This window comes from Chrysemys picta, chromosome 3 (assembly GCF_011386835.1).
Source record: "Chrysemys picta bellii isolate R12L10 chromosome 3, ASM1138683v2, whole genome shotgun sequence".
Lineage (NCBI taxonomy): Eukaryota > Metazoa > Chordata > Testudines > Emydidae > Chrysemys > Chrysemys picta.
The window spans coordinates 91,799,497-91,822,052 of NC_088793.1; the positions used below are offsets into that span (position 1 = coordinate 91,799,497).

The following is a 22,556-nucleotide window of genomic DNA, read 5'->3' on the forward strand; positions in this document are numbered from 1 at the left end:
ACTGTTTTTTCTCCTCAGAATCCTCAGTCTTACAGAGAGTACCAGAGTTCGTGGGGAGCCACAAAACTAGCCCGGTCAAGCTCAGTGTTCAAGGGCAAATCAATGAACACGAACCAGCACTCTGCAGATGCTGCTTGTGGGGGTGGCTGAGCTTTGGGAAAGGCACAGTTTCTTTTACTACAAACCTAAATAACGAAGAGCACCCAATTCCTCAACACTCCTACTCCCCATTCACAGGCGAGCTCTCATTGTTCCTGCACACCTGTTGGGGCTATGTAAGAAAATACGAAAGACAACATCCACAGGGCTATAGTAACCTCCTCACACGGCTTTATCATGGAAAGCAGGCTGGACTGTGCAGGATTTAAAAAAGGGGGGGGAGAGAATGTGGGTGGAGGAGGACACCCACAGTTTGGGGATCTCTGTCTCCCCACTCCCATCACTAATCTTTGTGAGATCCCATTCCCTGCATTGGTGTTGGGACAGAAAAGAAACTGCCTCCCCCAACCCCATCCCACTTCCATTCTTTTTTGGAGGAAGAAATATTCTGCCTAGTGCCTGCCCCTCTTGGCTGAAATCCATTTTCAGAGCAGCGAACCAGGAAGACACGTTGAGCTGTGCTACCCATTTAAAACCCCAGCTAGCCAGTGATTTCAAGAAGAAATCACATGTACTGTTAAAATGCTGGTGTAGTCTGTTCTGTACCTACATCATACCTGGAAACTGAATAAGCCAAAGAGTGGAAGAGGGAAAGGACAAGGCAGCCAAGTTCTTATGCGGCTTTTTTCCAATAGGAATGTAAACCCTTGAAATAGGCTGGAGCCTCCATTACTATGGAGCCCAGCAAGTTCAGGGACCTATGCCACAGGTAAATGGGGCAATGATTTTAAGGAAGGAATCTTAAAAAAAAGGAACAGCCCAAATCTGCCTGGGGTAAAAAAATAAAAACGAGAGAGAAAAGAGAATCACCAGAAAAGGTATCAGAAAGACCCTAAATTGTGATATTTCTCCTATGGCCATGAAACTGTGTTCCATTTAGCCATAACCCATCAAGAAAAAGGATTTTCCTTACAAAAGTCAGGAGTAAGGGTAGGAATTAAAGCACTACTTCATTCAACAACAAGATCAAATTCAGAACCCACACAACATTCAGACTACAGCATTTCTCATCAAACAGGCTCTATTTTATTTAATCAGTTTTTATGTAAAGTTTATAGGCATTACTACTGATGCTGCCTTACTGGCTCAAGATTCTTAAAATTCTCTGTTAAACAAATCTTTTATTAATTATTATTATTATTACCAAAAGACAAAACAGCAGAAAAAATTGGAGGAAGTTATTACTGGGTTTTCTCTAAAACTACATCATAATCATATCCTATGATATATAATAAAATGAGTTGCTTTTCAATTATCCTATTTTCTTAACCCCTGCCATAAAATTCCCTAAAATACCTAGCTAACGTGTACAACATTTTCAAGACAAACAAGTATTGCCCAAGCCGACAAAGTCATATAGACAGATAATTTGGAATCTCCTGCATTACGCCTTAATAAACCTTACTATTTATTTATATACGTCAAAAAAGTACAACCAGCTACTGGATGGGGGGTGTATTTTATATGATTCTATTCTCAGCACTCCACTGCTGGGATGAAAGTAAAGGGAACGGCCTCAATCCTGGTCCCATTAAAAAAAAAAAAAAAAAAAAGGCAGAATTCTTATTTGGGAGAAGACCCAGATGATCATTATTTTTTATCCTCCTACATGCTCAATTTACTCCTTGTCTGTTCAGTAAAGTTTATAACACAACATAAGAAAATAGTGTTAAAAATCATTGATAGCAAACCAAAATACTGATTTAAAATAACTAAAGGGAACCTCCGGGGTCACTTTCTGAGTCAGATACAACACATACATTAAATTATAGCCTGGGGATGGAGCAGCTAGAAATTTTTATCCATCTCACTTTCTGGAGGGGTGGGGGGGAGAGAGAGAGAGAAGGAATTGCAAGAGGGAAAATATGGACCAAATTCTGACTTCAGTGATACCAATGAAAAATTGCATTCCACATGTCTTCGAGAAGATTGAAACTGGCAAAAAACAAACACTTTTTGGTTGTTATACAGTATCCCAGTGCTTCCCACACTGTACTCTCTCTGCTTGCCCTCTCTAGCACCAATCACATAGGAGTGTTTATATAATTAAAAACTTGTGTTTGGTAGTAGATTTTTCATTTATTTATTTAGTGAATAAAATCTGAAATTGTCCTAGACTACTAACCTGAATCCCTTTAAAGAAGAACTTCAATTCTTTACCTGCTAAGTCTATGTTCAGGTTTCTGTATTTTTCCTGCTATGTCCAATAATCATAATATCTAAAGCACGACAGGGAGCTGAATTATGCATCTTCCTTACACCATATTAGGTGTTTGAGAGCCCATTTTTAACAGGAAAAACAAGCAAAAATTTGGGACTTAGTTAAGGAAAGAAAGGCTCATCTACCACCATAATATTTTGTTTTAAAAAAAAAACTTACTAGATGTACTTTTAAGGCTACAAATTATATAGATGTGGTGCTTTGATACTACTATACTGGTTAATATAGAAAATCCTACAACATTGCTGAACTTGATTTTGCCATTTTAGATGTAAAGTAAAACCAGTTGCTTAAGAGACCTTATTTATGAGTAAGAGTGTCGCTATTTATCACAGTTTCCCTATTGGTACCAAAGTGTTTTCTTCTCTCAGAAAAGCCCAAGCAACCACTTCTCATTTGCGCAGTTTTAATATGAGCAAATACTGTATGGCACGTACATCTCCAGTGCTGCTGAAATCAGTGGGCTTTCCTAGTATCAGAGGCTTTCAAGTCTGGCATTTTATCTGGGCTATAATTTGGAAGTCACTGAAGAAAATGCAGGTAGACCTCTACCCAGATATAACACGACCCAATATAACACGAATTCGGATATAACGCGGTAAAGCAGCGCTCGGGGGGGGGGGCTGCGCACTCTGGTGGATCAAAGCAAGTTCGACATAACGCGGTTTCACCTATAACGTGGTAAGATTTTTTTTGGCTCCCAAGGACAGTGTTATATCGGGGTAGAGGTGTATTAAAAAGTAGCCAAAAAAACCCCATACTTCAAACTACCTCTCTGATCCAAGAAAGTACTTATTACAGAAATAAAAATATTCTTAGCAATCAGAAGAGAAGGTTTACAGAAGGCAGACATTCCTATCCTAAGAGCTTGCTAAAAAAAACCTTCAATTGGAGCGTACAGAAGTTCTGTGCTCAACTGCACAACGTCATCTTTTCAGAATGATTCTCCAAACCATGCTTGCTGCAACTGTTAGTTAGTTAGACCTCTGTGACACAGCCACAAGTGATTTAAAAAACAGCCAAATCATGACTCACACAGTCTCTGTAATAAATCATCACATCTGGCTCATGAGGGGCTGGGAGCCTGTACAAGCCTTCTCTAAACAGTCGCTGAGAACAATGAGAATCTGAGCTAGGGATGGGGGTTTAATCAAAATTGAAGAATTGGGGCCCTGTCAAGAAAGTTTAGTGCTGCAGCCACAAGCCATGTGTTTTCCCTTGTTTCCATCTATCTGACGATTATGGCTGACTGGCAGCCTTGATATAGAGGGGATAAGCCACTGCAAAGCGGCTGGGGGACCTTAAACTGGACAAGCAAATATCCAATCCAAACAAAAAAAGACCACTCAACAAACGTATTTGCATGATTCAACAAAAAGCTGCCAATGGTGAGACCACTTTGATCATTTACATATGTACCTCACCACACATCCTTTGGAGTCTCTCTGTACTACTTTCAATTTTAGCATGCCAAAAACATTAAAAGGATAATTTAGCTGTAATTACTGCAGGAAAATAAATAAATTCCTTCAAACAAGCATCTCCCAAAAATATAAACAGACAGAAATATTATCTATCTATATATAATAAAAATAGGAGTCCAGACACAGGAGAGAAAAACTAAAGTGTGTAACGACTTCTGTACAACAATAATTTGAAACAGTAAGGACTACTTAGTTAGGAGAAGAGACAAGATAAAAGGTATAGCAAGTAATGAATGGTACAGAAGAACTAAACTGGCGCTTTTACTTACCCTCATAAAAAACAAGGGCACCTCCAGAGAAATTGAAAGGCAAAATGTTTAAAATTGATAAAAAGGTGTATTTATTTGAGGTTTTTCTAACTACAACAGAATAAACTGGTGGAACTCATTGAGGGCAACAGATTAGCGGGATTTGAAAAAGGATTATACATTTATATGGATAATGACTTTCATTAGATCAGATTAAAATGATTACTAGCACAAACTTATTACTAACTAATGGAAATTAAAAAGAAACTTCCCCTATGGCCTGGCCATTCCGTATGGGTCCATTATGAGTTTTCATGAACCCTCCTCTAAAATATTTTATATTGGCACCTGTAAGAATCAACATATTGAACTAGATGGGCAAAGAGTCTGATCCTGCATGAGAGTTCCCTTGTTTCCAAAACCATGTTCACCAAAGGTTATAGTAAGAACAGGAGTACTTGTGGCACCTTTAGAGACTAACAAATTAATTAGAGCATAAGCTTTCATGGGCTATAGCCCACAAAAGCTTATGCTCTAATAAATTTGTTAGCCTCTAAGGTGCCACAAGTACTCCTGTTCTTTTTGCGGATACAGACTAACACGGCTGCTACTCTGAAAGGTTATAATAGGCAGACGGTCTGCACTACTTGTCTAGCTGTTAAGTTTAGAAGCTTTTATAAAAACAAAGTGAAATGTGTTTTGACTTTTTGGGGGGAGGGGGTTAAAATTTATACTCTACATGTAAAATACTAATACAATTACTAAGGAAAGGAAAAAGAAAAAGAAAAAGGTGCCCATAGTGCTTATCACTGCAGTATTTAAACACACGTCACATTCTAAGTCTTTAATCAAATTTAACAAAATGATTGCTTGAGATAGGAAGCAGTTTTGATAAGGGCCATTTCTAAAAGCGAATTAAGAAAATGAACCACTGCTGGCAGTGAGTAAATCATTACATAGTCATTGTGCTGACCAGAATTTGTCTACCTAAGCAATGGACTGCAAACAAATCAGAATCAATACATCACATTATTCTAAACTGCTCCCTATAATATCTGATGTAGCCTACAATGTTTCAATCATTTTTAAGTGTGTTTTTTTTTTTAAATCACAATTTGGTTTGTTTTGGTAGGCAAGTCATTCAAAGCACATATAATTCACAGGACACAAACAAAAATCCTAAGGACAAGCTTATCAACAGTCTATAATTCATGTTGCTGCTCAAATATGGTTTAAAAAAATCACAACTAGGATGATTTTGTTACATTTGTTTTTATTTCCCTTGAAATTCCATCTACCTACAGATGTATCAGTCATACACCAAGAAGGCTGCTGAAATATTAGTACAGCCACCAACACTCAGTAATGCTTTCTTGTTGAGAGGATGGAGACAGGAAGAAAACAAAGATGCCAGCCTGAAAGCCTCTCAACAGCCTGCAGAAAATGAAGGTGACAATGAAGTTGCTTCAGGAAGAGAGAAAGGAAACCCTGGAGAGCTAGAAGCTGCAGATCAGGGAGGAAAGGCAGTATGAATGCATGGCACATGGAGGAAATATGGACTGTTAAAACAAGAACAATGAGTTCCACAATATGATGGACCGATTCTCAGCCACCCTCAGAAATATCCTTTCGACATCAACCTGTCCAAATGTGTCATCTAACTTATCAGTGACTGTTTTTTGGCACCCACTTCATTACCCTCGTACTGCTGTTTTGCAATGATCTTGTGTGACAGTATACCATGCATCTGCTACCCTCTTCTGGAGGCCCTTGGTGCACTTTACCCAAAGAGGGTGGCCTTTTTGGGAAAAAGAGCTCCAAGTCCTCCAGGAGCTGCCTAGATACTCAGAATCAGAGGCTGGTGGAACCAATGAGTATTCGTCCTACAGAGAGGAGCAGCAAATGCCTGGTACACACCCCTCCCCAACCTTCCTTCTTGCCAAAAGTCACACCTCACCCATTTCCCACAATTCCTTCTGCTAGGTTATCAATTACATGGCATTGTGTTTGGCCAGATGGAAAGGATCCCAGTTACACTCAGCTTTACTCTTCAGTTCTCACCTCAAAACTCAAACACCTACCCCTTTTATTTTTAAATTAAGTACATTAGGTAAAGTTTCATTGAATTAAGCTGCAAGTCATAACTGATTAGTTAGGCAAATCATATTTTATTCACTCCAATATCACAGATGGATCAGTTAGTCACTCACCTCAATTTTCCTTGCTTTCAGAACATACAAGTTCCCTTGCTACATTCAGATCTACCCTTCCCCCTCAAAACACACAGCATTGGCAGAGGACATGCTATAGAAAGTTTACTTTCTTAGTATTTGTAACAGTGCTGCACTTGTCTTAAACAGTAATGTTAGGATGTTAAATGGTGGTATTTCTTTTTTCTTAAGTCCATTCTCTTCATAAAATCTCCCCACCCCTGGCATTCACACATGCTGTGCAGAATGCCACAAAACATCCCCACCAGGGACTTATTTAAAACCATCATCATTGTGCTTCAGGATTCATCCCCACGTAACCTTCAATTTTACATTACATTTTTCCTGAGCTGATATTATAGCCTTGGTTGCTGTAATCTAGAATTGTTTCTTTAAAGTAATGGGGCAAAGAATAGGATGGCTCTCACAGAATCACATCTGTTAAGAATTTAGCATGGACAAATGTATGGTCACAGTGTGGAAATGTTGCTGCCATTTGGGCATGCTGAAGCATGTCATGGGAGAGGGGGAGAACCCTCTACTTTGATTTTTAGAAGCCATTACCTAAGTAGCTTGCAAAATGCAAACAGACACCCTCTGAGTTCAGGAGTACTGCATATATCTATAATCTCTCTCTCTCTCTCTCAGAAGAGAAATGCCTGGTTGAGATACTCATTCTCCTGCATAACATGGTTCATTACAAATATGGTTTGAAGTTATGCCCCAAGTGAAGATGAAACTAGGTGATCTAACATGATGCACATCTAAATTACACCACATTAATACTCCATTTTAAATATGCAGTACATATATGTTGATGAAAGGATCAAGCATGAAATCTTTCCCTTTTTGCTCATTAAAAGGAAAAAAAAATAGGGGCTCTTGGAAAAAAATAACGCAAACCTCAAGAAGCAAAAAAACATTTCAGTGCATTTGAACAAACAAACCTTTCAAAAAGGAATGATCAACTATAAAATGTAAACCTGACAGTATTTTGTGCTCTGCAAACCCTAGTCTCAGAGGGACAGAACCAGGCAGAGGCTGCAAAAAGAATTTTTGATTAAACAAAAAATTCAGAGCCATTTGAGAAGTACAGGCAGAACTCCCAGGATTCAGCATGGGAAAATTGACTTTTCAAAAGGCACTCTCATATACATTCTAGGGAAGGGGGGAAATATATCAATCAAAGCTTCTCCTTGAGGGTGTTTTTAAGCAAGACATTACAGTAACTGCCTACCCAGATTAGTGGCAATGCTCAAAAAAAGATTTCAAGGTTCAGTATGGATAAGCAATGGATACATATCCCAAACGCCGAAGGCTCCCCAGTAAGTTCTCATTGAAGGTAAAACCCATCAGTTAGAGGGTGAGGAAAGAAGAAATGATCACCTGAGTCTTCCTGAAGCTGTCTGCATGCTGCTTCTGGAAGAAAATGAGAACAGCAAATAGGGAATTTGAACCTGAAAAAAGGTTCAGTGAGGATTTGATGCGAGATAAGGGTGAAGACTCATCTTACTTTTAAACTGTCTGAACCAGTACACCTCAATCACTCCCGTACTCTCCCTATCACAAACAATGGTTTAGTCTCCTGAAGGCTGTAATAATCTGGTCTAATTTTGGCTGTTGGGCTTGGTGTGGAGGTGGCAGGGTGGTGTTTAGTGGCCTGTGATATACAGCAGTTGAGACTAGATGATCTGGTGGTCCCTTCCACCTGTAAACTCATAGGGTATGTCTACATTGCAACTGAACACCCATGGCTGGCCCAGGACAGCAGACTTGGGCTGAGAGGCTGTAAAACTGCAGTGTAGACATTCAGGCTGGAGGCCGGGCTTTGGGAACCTCCCTGCTCATAAGGTCCCACTGCTCAGGCTCCAGCCCAAGCACCTACACCACACTTATACTTCCCCACAGCCCAAGCCCCACAAGCCTGAGCCCACTGACAAGGGGCCAGCCACAGGTGTTCAAATGCAGTGTAGACATACCCTATGAGCAGGGCCCTACGAAATTCACGGCTGCGAAAAACATGGGCGTCCCACATATTAAATTTGTGCCTATCTAACAGGGCCTGGAGGTTAGACACCCAAAATTGCAGGCTGGGCATCGAATAAACTTTTCTGCCAAACAAATCCAGTCTCTTAGCATCTTTATATTTTGGCGTGCCACTCACATGGCCCTGCCTGTCCCTTTCAGTAACAACGGTCATGACCAGTGATGCCGCTGGAGGGTGTACAAATATCTGAACCCTTTTACAGGGACGCAATACTTCTTTTCCGCCTTCTTAGAAGTAGGCAGAATGGAAGAGGGAGTCTGCCACAGTGATTTGGCAATCTTAAGTGGACAGGCAGCGCGACCCGGGCTGGGGTGAAGGAGGATATAACATTAAAAGAGGTTGTCGGACTCCTCCACAAACTCCTCAATATTTAAGTTCTAATTGGTAGCCTCCTTTTAAGGAGGACCTGGTGCTCCTTGAAGTTGTCAGGGGGGACTGCCCGTTTCGGAGGGACCCTCCACCGCTTCATCCAGAGACCATGATGACGATGATTACATGGTTGGGGGAGGGGCGGGTTCCCCTTGCTTCTCTTGCGCTGCCCCCACATCAGATTCAGTGCTGTGTTCCAACTCCAGTCCTGGAGGCAGCTTTTCTGAGGCGGCCATGGAAGACTGGTGGGAATATGGGACCAGCTTTACGGGCTTGCCCACGGGTTCTGGTATGGCCATTGAGCTGCCACGCTGCTGCAGATTCCACACCGGTCTCGCGGGTCAGCGGCAAATCACCCCTCCTTGGTGAAGGGCTGAACTCCCGGTCCAACTCGGACCACTGCTGTACCAGCGACCCAGACGGGGCCATCGAGGCCGGAGTTTGCTGATTGACCCTGGTTGGCGATCAGTGAGATGAGGGCGAGGATCGGTGCCTAGCTGGCGACTGGTAACAGGGAGGTGATGTGATAGGGAGCAATCCCGCCCCGGTGGTAACCTATGTCTGGGAGACCGTCTAGGCAAAGGTGACCTGCGCAGTGGTGATCTTTGGTGGGAGGCTTGCCTATACCAGGGATACAGGGACCGGTGCCTCCACTCTGGTGTCCCATGCCTCATAGGGGGAGAGCACAGAATCGGGGACCTGGACCTTATGACCAGAGACCAATGGTACGGTGCCGGGGTCCTAGGCCGTGGAGATGGGGATCAACGCCTGCAGTCCAGGGATGGAGGGTGCTCCACTGCCCTATGGGGCAGTCCCAGGACTGGCTTGTCCTTCGGTGTTGGGGTCTTAGCCGAGTCTGGCACGGCAGTCAGCCTGCTTGTTCCTTAGCTGCCGGGGCTGCTTCGGGCAACGAGGGCCCTAGGAGAAGCCGGAGTCCCCTGCCACTCCCAGGAGTCGGACCCCTGGCCTGGCTGGGGGGTCCAACCACAGTGGTATCCCCATGATGCCCCAGGGCGGGCACGTGGCCTGACATAGGTCCTTTCCCCTCTGATGCCAGAAGACTCTTCTTCTTTTGCAGCCTTTTAGGCACTGGCGAGGGGGGAACGGTGCTGGGCGGGGAACGGTGCCGGCGATGCATTCTGCACCAATGCCGAGGTGCTCAGCATGGGGTCCAAGAGGGAGGGCTCTGATGCAGGATGAAGTGCAGCCTCCAGGATAAGGGCCCTCAAGTGGATATCCCGCTCTTTCTGGGTTCTAGGGCAAATGCTTTTACAGATTCTGCACTTGTCCTTTCTATGGGACTCCCCTAAGCACTTCAAACAGCACATTAGCACGGCACTCAAGATGGTGCCATAGCCAACACTACAGATACTGCTACGCCAAAAATCTCTGACAACCATACACGGGGGCACACACACACCTAGAATGGAATCGACATGAGGAAGCACTCAAAGAAGAAATAGATGTACTCCAGAACGTCTGCTCCACAAGGGTAGGCTATTCAGAGGAAAGTATTGTGTAGAGTTCAGTATTTTGAAAATTAAGAGACTACTGTGGTACACTGTGCTTCAAAGCAGCACCTTGGCACCCCCATATTCACCACTGTCATATAATTATGGTATGTTTTGTACAAAGTATGCCTTGTGAGATACAAGATACACAAATATAAAGAGATGTTTTCTAGCAACTCCCAGAGAAGGTACACAGAACTTTGGAAGGGCTCATGTGGGTAACACTACATTGTTTAGCAACACTTGAAAGTTGTATGGTCAAAACCTAAAGAGGACCTTGGGCACACTGCCTCTGCATTAGTCAGTGACTAACACTCCTGCAGTAAACTAAAGGGGGGGGAGAGGTGTGGCACACTGTGCTTAAAAACAGCACCCCGGAACCTCCATGATCACCAGTGTCATATAATTATGATATGCTGTGTACAAAGTCTGCCTTTTGAGGTATCATTTTTAAAGTCTTGATCTGTTTAACAGGATATTAATGTTTGATTGTAAGTGCTGTCATTGTATGTGGAGTTGTGAAGTTTTGCTATGTGTGTGTTACTGAAATAGGTTGTGAGCTTAGGAACCTTTCAGGTACAACAATGGAAGCAGTCAGACACTGCTGATGGCCCATTAAAGGATTCCACGCTCCCAAGGACTATCCCAGGAACTGTATACAATGGAGACTGCGCAGAGATAGCACATAGACAATGGAGACTGCTTGACACTCAAATCATAGCAAAGGATCTTTCCAGCAAGCTGGAAGAAACTATAAAAGAGGGGAAGTGACATCATCACTGGGCCTCACTTCCTCCCCCCCCAACTCAACACCTTGAAACATGTCTGGAGAACAAAGACTGAACTGGGGAGGTGGTCCCAGTCTGAAGGAGAGTTCCAGCCTGTGTAGCGAAGATCTGTAACCCGCTAGTATTATCTACCAGGGTGAGACTGCTCGATTTAAATCCTGTTTTCTTTCTAGCACTCAGATTGCTATTTTTATTTCTTAGATAACCAACTTTGATCTGTATGCTTATTACTTATAATCACTTAAAATCTATCAGTAGCTAATAAATCTGTTTTATATTTTATCTAAAACAGTGCGTTTTGGTTGAAGTGCTCGGGAAATCTGCTCAGGTTGCAAGGGCTGGTGCATGTCCTCTCCACATTGAGGGAGTGGCAAACTGGGTAATAAACTTACACCGGTCAGGCTTCTGACCAGGGCAAGATGGTACAGCTCTGGGATCCTAGGCTGGGGAAACTGGCTGAAGACTCTCTATTGCTGGTTCATGAGTGGCTGGGAGAAGCATTCATGTAACTCAGTTGGGTGTATCCCTGCCTGTGGATGGCTGTGTAAGTGCAGTACAAGGAATGGTCTCTAGCTTGTCACAACATCACAGTGTGAAAGGGAGCCCAGGTTGGAAATCCAGAGGACTCAGCAGTACCCCAATTCCAGGTTGCACCCCAGGGAACCCATCACAATTGTATTGTGTTTTTCTTATTAAATTGGATTTATCCAGCTGCTTATCTAAAAGGGAGGTTTTAATAAGGGGCATGGATGGCAGAATTATTTTTTAAAAAAAGCATCCATTGCCTGTTGTGAGAGAGGATAGATACTATACCATCTCTTTCTTTACAGTCATAGAAGAGATTTCATATCCCTATGATCACAGAGAAACCAAAGAAAATATCAAGCAAGTCCAAAAGTAAGTTTCCACTTATCTCACAGTCAGTGGAAACAAGTTATAAATAACCTCTGCTGAGTCTGACTTTGTGATGGCCGTTTGAAGGGAAAGCAGGGCTGCTGCTCTGATTTGTTCATCCAGCTCTCTCTCTCTCTCTCTCTCTCTCTCTCTCTCACACACACACACACGTCTAACTTAAAGCATACCATTATGTATAATCTTAAAATGTATTTCAGCAATTAAATTAAAAAACATGTTTAAATAAAGCTACGCCGTCAATGGGTAAATTGATCTTACTAGTACACTGTGAACAGTCTATTTATACATCAATGTGTTACTTTTTCTTTTTCTGGTTTTCCAGTCAAAAAAAGCAAAACACCCACACTAAGAATTACAATTAAGTGTAATTCCAGTACAGCAACACACTAAGGAGTGTTGTCAACTTGATTTTTTTAAATGCCATTTTTTTAAATTAAATTTTGTGCCAGAGCACCCCTTTTGTCCTGTTCCCTTTTTTGGTTTATAAGGGTGTTTTGGGTAGACCCAAGATTGATACAATGCCACAAAAGATACTTGTTCACACACCTTCTCCTCCCCCCTCTTTCTCTATTCACTCCCTTGCCTGCTGCCTCTTCAGTTTCCGCATTAGTGTTGGTGCTGCAATAGTTACTGGTATACAATCTCTTGCAGAGTTTGGGCACTGGGTGCTCAAGGGAGCACCCACAAGATAAATGCAGGAGTGTGGTGCAAATGACCAACAAAAAGCGCAGTAAAAATGATTACACACAAAATCCTATCAAACGCAGAAAGAAAGAGATAAATGATAACTCCCTCCCCACTTCTAATCTCCTTCTGTTCCAGTAATCTTGAGGATTATTTTTAAACACTAGATATACAACTTTCAGAAGGAGAGGTGATTTTTAGATTAACAGTGTCCTTTTATCTAGAAAAAAATGGAAAAAGCAACACTTCAAGGAGAAGTCATAAAACCAGAGATGAGAGAACAAACATGTGACAGATGTATAGGCATGTTGCTTGATGCACTACTGGAAGGCACTCATATACTACGTGATAAGCATGGTATCAAAACCTATATAGAACAGAACATAAATGTATTTATAGTGAGGTGAAGCCTGAGAAGACACTCTCACCCCTTCCCAACAATGATCTGTTCCCCACTTTTAGTGTTACAATTAACAGAAGAGTGAGAAGAAGTGGTTAGGAAAAAATGAAAGACCAATGCTGTCCTTTTCCCTTGGGAACCATTCCAAGGGAAAAGGGCAACAGGGAAGACAGTACAAATATGTGAACAGGAGAAAGATACCTAGGAGTAAATAGGAGGCCTATATCCTACCCCCCCCCACACACACACACCAGAAAATGCATTTAGCCCCATCTATACATGCTGTTTTGCATGGTGATTTACTGAACATATTCCAATGTGCTATCATTCATCTCATCCAAAGCTTCAAGACCCATTTGGGTGGCTTTGCCTCCAGGAATTACACAATGATGCACTGCAGTTTTCCATAAGAACTGCACATTTCTGCATGTAACATTATAGGTAGATGTTAGGGCATAGTCTCTTACTGAGGGCACAAATATAGCTATAAAACAAACACACTCTAAAATGGTATTATATGAAACCTTAATATGGCAGACAGGCAGTGCAGTCTAGCCCTACTTAACAGAAGTCATATAAGAAGCTAGCAATTCTTTACTGTTACCTGCAGAAAGACACTGTGCATTTGGGAAGTGAAAAATAGGATTCTGGCAATAACTAAATGCTGAGGAAGAAAAGTATGTTCTTTGTTTGTTGAGCACTACATCTTTCCAAAGGATCGCAGATTTTACCTGCCTGCAGGGTGGATAAAAATCAATGATTTACAACAACAAAACAAAACAACAACTCAAAAAGATCGGATTTTTTTTTTATTTAAATCAGATTTTTTGGATAAAATGTTTTTTGAGGAAAAAAACCTATCTAAAGGTAGTTTTAATTAAGATACATTATAGCTCAAAGATATCTCATCATGAAATAGGGACTACAAATTCTAATTCTATAGTATGAGACAATATATTCCTGTAATGTTTAAGAAAAGTTTTGTAAATAAGTTCCAATAGTTCACAGATTAGGGACCCAATTTTATGGGGTTCCAGGGGCTTCTGTATAGATTATTTAGGTTAATCTTTCTATCTACCCAATGGGACTCAATGCTCAGTTTAGAAGATACCAGAGATGCTCAGTTTTGCAGTTCTTAAACTGTGGATATGTCTCTCCAGAGATTTTTGCTGTTAACATGCATGTTATGTTTTTAAAGAAAGAAAGAAAGAAAGAAAGAACAGACCTCAACCCTATTGTCCCTCTGCAAATTTGTGTACACAAAAAGTCAATCTCTTACCTCTCTCTAAAAGTGCAAAGTTTCAAAAAGTTCAATGAATAGAAGATTGTTGGGGGGTGGAATAGATATAGACAAGGAGAAGAAGTCTGGAGATAAATGTGAGAAGGGAGGGACAGGCAGTAGAAACAAAAGTGAATCTGTTTGAGCAGCATATTCCAGAAGTCTTGAGGTCTTTCTGAGTGTAGCCTTCATTGATTTGAAATCTACCATACCATTCTCTCACTAGAAAGGAAACCTATAATGGCAGCAGGTCGTAAAAGAGACCCAGTTTGGGAATATTTTAATGAAGTTCCTCTACCTATGGGTAAGACAGGCATGCATGCAAAATGCAAACAGTGCAACAAAGAAATCCAAGGCCTGGTTACCCGAATGAAACATCATGAGAAGTGTTCCTTCTCAGGAGGAAGCTGCATTGAAGATGATGAAAGAAACATGTCTGAACATGCCGGATCTTCAGGTTGGTAAACTTTTTTTATTTCATACTTCTTTCTTAAGACTGCCTGTCTTCCTTCTGGACTATTCTTGAATTCTCATGTTTGAGCAACAAATATATAGTACCATAGAGTAACAACTATCATTTTAGATTCAGATGTGATAAAAAATAAATAGCTGAAATAGGCAGATCTTCCTTTTACAATTTCACCTGTAAAGTAGTACTGAGTATCAGTGAATACAATGAGTAATACTAAATGAGCAGTATGGTAATAATAATTAAGTAACTGCATTGACTTATTTTGTTTAGGAGAATCCATCCTCAACATACAGGATTCTGAAGACTATCCACTTTCAAGACCACCATCATTTTCTATTGTTTCAGATTTATCTGCCATTGATAGTGTTTCAGTCACATCATGTATGTCACATAGCCACAGTATATCACCTGTAGCAAAAAGAAGAAGAAAAAAATCTCCATCATCCAGAAACAACCATAGATAAGTTTGTGATAAGAATCAGCAGATTACAAAAAGAGGTAATTGATGAAAAAATTGCCAGGTTTGTTTATGCAACAAAAACTCTCCTTTCCATATGATAATGAAGTACGGGTTCTGCAATTGACCATATACCCAGCTTTAGCTAAAGGGAAGATAGCACAAAATCCTATATCCTGATGAGCCATTCTAGAGAGGAAAACACATGTTTATAGTGGGAACAAATTCTTCCCAGGCATGGTTGGCAATTTTAAAGAAAGCACAACGTGGCCTGATCTATAATGTACATTAGGAAGTAATTTTACACTCTTAAAAATGTGAAGAAGTGTATATTCTTAAGCAAAAGACACAAAAGAACAGTAGCATCCTCTAATCCCATGAACAATTTTCTTTTGCAAGCCTATCTTGTTTACTTGGAAAGCTGCCTAAAAATTAATACTGTGATTACTTTTACCAGCAATCCTTGAAATTCATTCACTGAATGTGCAGCCATCTTCTGGGACCAACCAAAAGTCTACGAACAGTAATGATTATAGAAATATATAGGAAAAATTAATCCCTAATATTTCTGGTCAAATCAAGTAATCTTGCCTCAACTAATATTTGACTGGTCTCAGTTAAGTGGTGGGAGACCCATAAAAGAGTACTGAGGAAGGCACCAATAAGAAATCTGAAGATCTGAGAATACCTCAAAAGCAAATGAATCATTGATTTTTCAAAGAAACTGCATTTTAGAAGACACAGAGGATTTAAAGAGACTATTGGGATGGAAAAACCTCTCATATGACAAGAGATTAAAGAGAACAGGATTGTTTACTCTTCAAATAAGGAGGCAAATAAGAGGGGACATGATAAATGTATATAAAATAGTGGATGGTCTCGAAGACCAGGAGCGTCAGTTCTCTCTGTCTCATATCACAAGAGCAAGGGAGATATTCAATGAAATTTAAAGCTGATAAACTCAAAAATCGATAAAAAGGAAACATTTTTCACCCAATACAAAATTAGTCTGTGGAATTCATTTTCACAGGATGATGTTGGGACCAAAAACTTACAACCAAGAGTCAAAAAGATGGCAGTGACAATTATATGGATAACAAGTATACCCCAAGCAATAATAGTTAATGATAATTACAGGAAGGGAGAGAGTTGGTTTTTTTTTATGTTTCAGGATTGAAGACAATCTCTAAAAGTATCAGAGTGGTAGCCATGTTAGTCTGTATCCACGAAAACAACAAGGAGTCCAGTGGCACCTTAAAGACTAACAGATTCATTTGGGCATGAGCTTTCGTGGGTAAAGCTTATGCCAAAATAAATCTGTTAACCTCTAAAAGATTACTCCACATTTGCTCACTGTGAGGGTTCTTGCATCATCCTCTGAAGCATCTGGTGCTGACCACTGTTGGAGACAGGGTACTGGAGGAAATGGACCAGAGATCTACTACTATGTAACAAGTTCTAAATGGGAGATGGGAACACACACACACACACACTCTCTCTCTCTCTCTCTCTCTCAATTCCAATTTCTAAGATGGCTAATAAAAAAACCTGCAAAAAACATTTTAAAGTTAACTCTTGAGGCAAAAGAGCATCGAATTCCACAACAGTACTCTAAAAATAACGCTAAAACTCTTCAATGGTATACAAATTAGCAACACGGAGGCAGGCACGCACTGTTGGTTTTTATACTCACACCTCATGCCCTGCCTACAGTTTTGGTTTTGGGTTTGTTTGGGTTTTCGATAAAAAACTGCAAAATGATGACTAGACCCATGATCCATGTGTGTTTTCAGCATTCCGTTATTGGTCTACAGTGGTATTCTCATAGCTGTGGATCTACAATACAATATTAAGGGAGCATCAGTTTAACATTCCCTTGTCCAGGAGACTTCCGTTAAGAGAATGGACTCAAAATTTCTATGCTCCTGTTAGAAAAATTGAAGGCTGAACTAAGCTTTTCCAGGAAAGGTCAGCCAATTGCTTCAACAAATACAAATAAAACTCTTATACCAATGGGAAGATTTAGTGGCCTTAATGCTTGTGCTATTCTTACAGCTAAATCTTCCTCCAAATTAAATTGATGGGATTTCTGCCACTGACAATCTGGAGTGGGCTCAGGCCCCAAGGCTGCTTCCTCTTCTACCCTTTGCCTTCAAAAATAATCTTGTGATTAAAACATTTGAACATAGAAAGCTTGCCAAATACTTGCATATTTACTACAATTGGAAAAATTCAGACATGTATACAATCTTGATTTTCAGTGATTTCTTCTGTTTTTGCAGGCAGTTTTGCACCTGCAAATAGCTGTGGCTGCATCAATTTTTCTGCATTAATAGTAGTAATGAGACATCTAGCTACCTGTTTGTATCTGTAAGGCAATTAGTCAGACATGCTCTGATATTTGCACCCCCAATTACAGGAAAGCACAAACTTTTGTTTCCAAAACAGCAGATTGTCTGAAATTTGTCTGGAAAAATCAAAATCTACTATAAGGAAAGGAGAAGAAGTGAAGATGAAACAGACACTGCATTAACGATAAACACAGAAAGGCTAATATGATTTTAATTCTAGACTACGTCGGACTAAATAGATTAATAGATGCTAGAACTGGAAGGGACCTCGAGAGGTCATTGAGTCCAGTCCCCTGCCCTCATGGCAGGACCAAATACTGTCTAGACCATCCCTGATAGACATTTATCTAACCTACTCTTAAATATCTCCAGAGATGGAGATTCCACAACGTCCTTAGGCAAATTTATTCCAGTGTTTAACCACCCTGACAGTTAGGAACTTTTTCCTAATGTCCAACCTAGACCTCCCTTGCTGCAGTTTAAGCCCATTGCTTCTTGTTCTATCCTTAGAGGCTAAGGTGAACAAGTTTTCTCCCTCCTCCTTATGACACCCATTTAGATACCTGAAAACTGCTATCATGTCCCCTCTCAGTCTTCTCTTTTCCAAACTAAACAAACCCAATTCTTTCAGCCTTCCTTCACAGGTCATGTTCTCAAGACCTTTAATCATTCTTGTTGCTCTTCTCTGGACCCATCTCCACCTCAGTCCAAGGTTTTATATTAAAAATATATAAGGCAACACCTCCTCCCTTTTTCCCCTGTCTATCCTTCCTGAGCAAGCAGTTTGGTATCATAAGTCAGAAACTGTTCCTGACTTTTACTAAAAATATCCATGACAAATTGGGGAGAGGAGGTCCAGCACCCTGCTCGCTGCCTGCATCAGCTGGGATCTGCAGAGACCCCATTGCTCAGTGACTGGGAGCTGCGGTGGTCCCGGTCCCACCTAGTGAGCTGCAGGGGTCCCACCCCTGGTCCCGCCTGGGGAGCTGTGGAGGAGGGGCCCTCCCACCACCGCCGGCAACTGGAGAGCTGCGGAGGGGGGGCACCCCTGCCAGCAGTGGTGGCTGGGCAGCTCAAGGGTACCCACCGCGGCTGGGAGCTGTAGGAGTCTCCCCACCCCCACAGCTCTGGGGTCCCGCTGCTGGTGGGGGCTGGGAGCTGCGGATTGGGGGGGGGGGGGGGGAGACTGCCAGCGGCAACAGTTGGGCAGCTCAGAGATTCCCATCGGTGACAGCAGCCAGTCAATTGTGGCGGCGCCCCCCCCAGTATCACAGAGATCTCGGGAAATCATGGATTCTGTCACCTCTGTGACATAATCGTAGCCTTACTCATCACCATTGTATCCAAGCACCTTATTCCAAGTAGTTTATGCTACACAAAAATACATAACCCTTTCTTTTATACTCAACATCCCACCAGGGAACACCTCAGAAACCTGTTTCTACAAGCACAGTATTTTCCCAAAATTAGAAATAAAATTTCACTAAAAAAGAATCACATAATGAACATGAATTGTTCAATGCACAATATATGTGGGGGAGAAAAGAAGATACAGACCCACAATCTAAATTCTAGCTCTAAATGAAGTCAAGCCCTTTGGTCACCAGTACAGAAACATTTTAGATCACATGTGTCAAACTCAAGGCCCGCGGGCCACATCCGGCCCGCCATACAACTATATCCGGCCCGCGAAATCGTTTTATATATCTGTTTTTAATGGCCCTGTGATATGACGCCCCAATAACACACACTACAAATCCCATGATGCAGTGCAATTGCCGCCAACGGCAAGCCGCGGTTCAAGTTCGCGGTCTGTTGATGTATACAACGCTAATATCAAATCAAAGCTAGACCCCAACAATGGCCAAGAGAAAACTTGATTCTGAAAACCGAGGCTTTCAAAGCCGGTGGGAGAATGAGTATATGTTTACTGAAATTGCAGGTAAACCAGTGTGTCTCCTTTGCGGGAGTAATATCGCTGTAATGAAGGAGTATAACCTAAGACGGCACTACGAGACGAAACATGAGAACAAATTCAAAAACCTGAGCGCAGGACAGAAGCTACAAAAAGTAGAGGAGTTGAAGAAGAATTTGACATCCCAGCAGACGTTTTTCACCAAAGCAAAATCACAAAGTGAAGCTGCTGTGAAAGCAAGTTTCATTGTGGCCGAAGAGATCGCCAAATCAGGACGGCCGTTTACCGAGGGGGAATTCGTAAAGAATTGTATGATGAAAGTGTGCGACGTCCTTTGTCCAGATAAAACGCGAGCGTTTGCAAATGTAAGCCTCAGCAGAAACACTGTTGCTAATCGGGTTTGTGAGATGGCGACTGATTTGAAAACACAGTTGATTGAAAGAGCAAAAGATTTTGTTGCATACTCCCTTGCCGTGGATGAAACTACTGACGCGACTGACACTGCACAGCTGGCGATATTTATCCGTGGTGTGGATTCCAATTTGTGCGTAACAGAGGAAATACTGGACATTAAATCGATGCACGGGACAACGAAAGGAGAAGACATCTTTGGAAATGTATTTCAAAGTGTAACCGACATGAAACTGCCGTGGGAAAAACTCGTTGGACTTACAACAGATGGCGCACCTGCTATGTGTGGTGAAAAAAATGGACTGGTGGGAAGGATGCGCTCAAAGATGCGGGAGGAGAACTGTGCCGGTGAGTTGACAGTGTATCACTGCATCATACACCAGGAATCGCTGAGTGCTAAAGTCCTAAAAATGGATCATGTGATGAACACTGTAACACAAACCGTCAACTTTATCAGAGCCCACGGTTTAAATCACCGCCAATTCCAGTCTTTTCTGCGGGAAATAGATAGCGAGTTTGGCGATATGCCATATCATACGGAGGTCCGGTGGCTAAGTCGGGGAAAAGTTCTCAAAAGACACTTTGAGCTGCGAGAGGAAATCTGCCAGTTCATGGACAGTAAGGGGAAAGACTGCACAGTTCTGCGGGATGAAAAGTGGAAATGTGAGTTGGCGTTCCTGGCTGACATAACGTCGCATCTTAGCGCTTTAAACCTTCAACTCCAGGGACGGGAGCACATAATAACCGATATGCATGATGCAGTGAAGGCATTTCAAGTGAAGCTGCGCTTATGGGAGACACAAATGCACCAATGCAACTTGTCTCACTTTCCCTGTTGCCAAGTAATACGGAACCAAGAAAGTGCCACAGTTTTCCCAAATGCCACCTTTGCTGAAAAACTCAGCGCGCTGCGCACTGAGTTCGCACGGCGCTTCAGTGACTTTGAGGCACAGAAAAGTAACTTCGAGCTGCTTCGCAACCCATTTGCAGTCGATGTGGAAACCGCACCTGTAGAAATGCAGATGGAGCTGATAGAACTGCAATGTAACGGGACACTGAAGGCAAAGTACGACACTGCGGGGCCAGCACAGTTCACTCGCTTCATTCCTGAAGCGATGCCGCAGCTCCGCCAACATGCGGCTCGAATCCTGTCCATGTTTGGCAGCACATATCTGTGCGAGCAGCTGTTCTCTGTGATGAAAATTAACAAAACGTCACACAGGAGTCGCCTCACTGATGAACACCTGCAATCGATCCTGAGAATCTTCACAACACAGAACCTAACCCCAAACATAAACGAACTTGTTGCAAAGAAAAGACTCCAAGTATCAGGCTCTGACTAAATAGGACAAGAAAATGGAATGTTATGATTTGTTATGATTATACTTTTGCTTTAAATTCAATTTTTTATTTATATTTTCAGATTTTTTAATATTCCAGCATGTACAGATTTTGAATGTATTGTATTGACAGGATATTTTTTTATGAAGAGCAAAATATTTTAAGTTGAAATGTATTTATTTTGGAATGATATCCTGTATTTTGGTTCATATTAATGGTTAAAAAACATAAATATTTAGTCTGTTAAATAAATGGTTATACTGTTCGGCCCGCGAGTTTTGAGTTTTGGCCCCCTGTGCAATTGAGTTTGACACCCCTGTTTTAGATAGTCATCTTGCTATAATTAGTTCAAAAAATGAGATGTTCATTCTGTTCTAATGACATTAGTTATTAGAAGAACTCTTGTGCCATAGGAAAAAAAGCCATTTTGCGCAATGCAGTCTCTAATGTATTTTCTTGTGTTACCTAAGAGTAGCAGCAAATCCCTAACATAGCAATTGTAATGGCATTCGGCTCACATCCAATGTACAAGGGTGAAATCTGAAACTTAGCACAGGGTAGCAATTTTAGAAGCCAGAGAAAGAGCTTTACATCATCACTCAGGAAACAGTGGAGGTAATGGGCTCCTGATACACTTCATGTTAAGGGCAGAAGAGAGAAGGACACAAATGACTCTTGATAAACTGAAGCAATGTGCTTCACATTCTATAAAATTATTCTAAATTCTGAGAAATTAATCTCACTTTAAAATCGACAGAAAATAGCATAACTGAAATGGTGAAATATAGAGCAGGTGTAAAAACACAAACTTGTTTGGTGAGAATTCTGAATATTGAACAACCAATTAGTCTTTTTAAAAAACTATATAGTTAACATTTTTACCATGGTGTTTTATCTACTTTTGTTTTTACTCATAAGTAAGTTATTGCATAAAAATTATGACCTGGTTGAGGCCTTTAGGCTCTACTACAATATTAATGTTAAAAAGTAGTGTTCATGTATTCTGTAACACATCACTATTGCTGAAAAGCTATTTTAGGAAAGTTAATGTTTTGTTTTTTAAATACTATAGGGACTATTTCTTGTATCCTTGCACCTGTAAGGTGTCATCACCTTTGGAATCCCAGCAGCAGGTCTAGATAAAACATTTGACATCTGTAATCCTCTTTTGGCCATGGTACATGGTAGTCCTGCTACTTCCTGCTTTGCAGCATCATTATGGAAATTAAACTACATAGTCAACTGTCCCACATAGATTATTGACTTGTAAGTTCCACAATGTACAATTAACATG

The 22,556-nt window shown here is 41.3% G+C and overlaps 3 protein-coding genes across 7 annotated transcripts in view; 2 read left to right on the forward strand and 1 right to left on the reverse strand.

The window, feature by feature from the left end:
- PLN (phospholamban) overlaps positions 1 to 13,813 on the forward strand; it is a 40,776-nt gene extending 26,963 nt beyond the window's left edge. The window contains exon 4 of one of the 2 annotated variants that reach the window (XR_010599594.1): positions 5,417 to 13,813. The gene's annotated coding sequence lies outside the window, so the exon portion shown is untranslated. Of the gene's footprint in view, positions 1 to 18; positions 4,903 to 5,416 lie in introns of those variants that run through there. The other variant, XR_010599595.1, reaches the window with a different exon arrangement.
- CEP85L (centrosomal protein 85 like) overlaps positions 1 to 22,556 on the reverse strand; it is a 193,651-nt gene that overhangs the window by 118,829 nt on the left and 52,266 nt on the right. The gene's annotated exons all lie outside the window — the stretch shown is intronic.
- On the forward strand, positions 19,211 to 21,529 carry LOC135982327 (general transcription factor II-I repeat domain-containing protein 2A-like). Its single transcript, XM_065588395.1, has one exon. It carries the CDS (start codon positions 19,456 to 19,458, stop codon positions 21,262 to 21,264), a length of 1,809 nt encoding a protein of 602 aa, XP_065444467.1. The 5' UTR covers positions 19,211 to 19,455; the 3' UTR covers positions 21,265 to 21,529.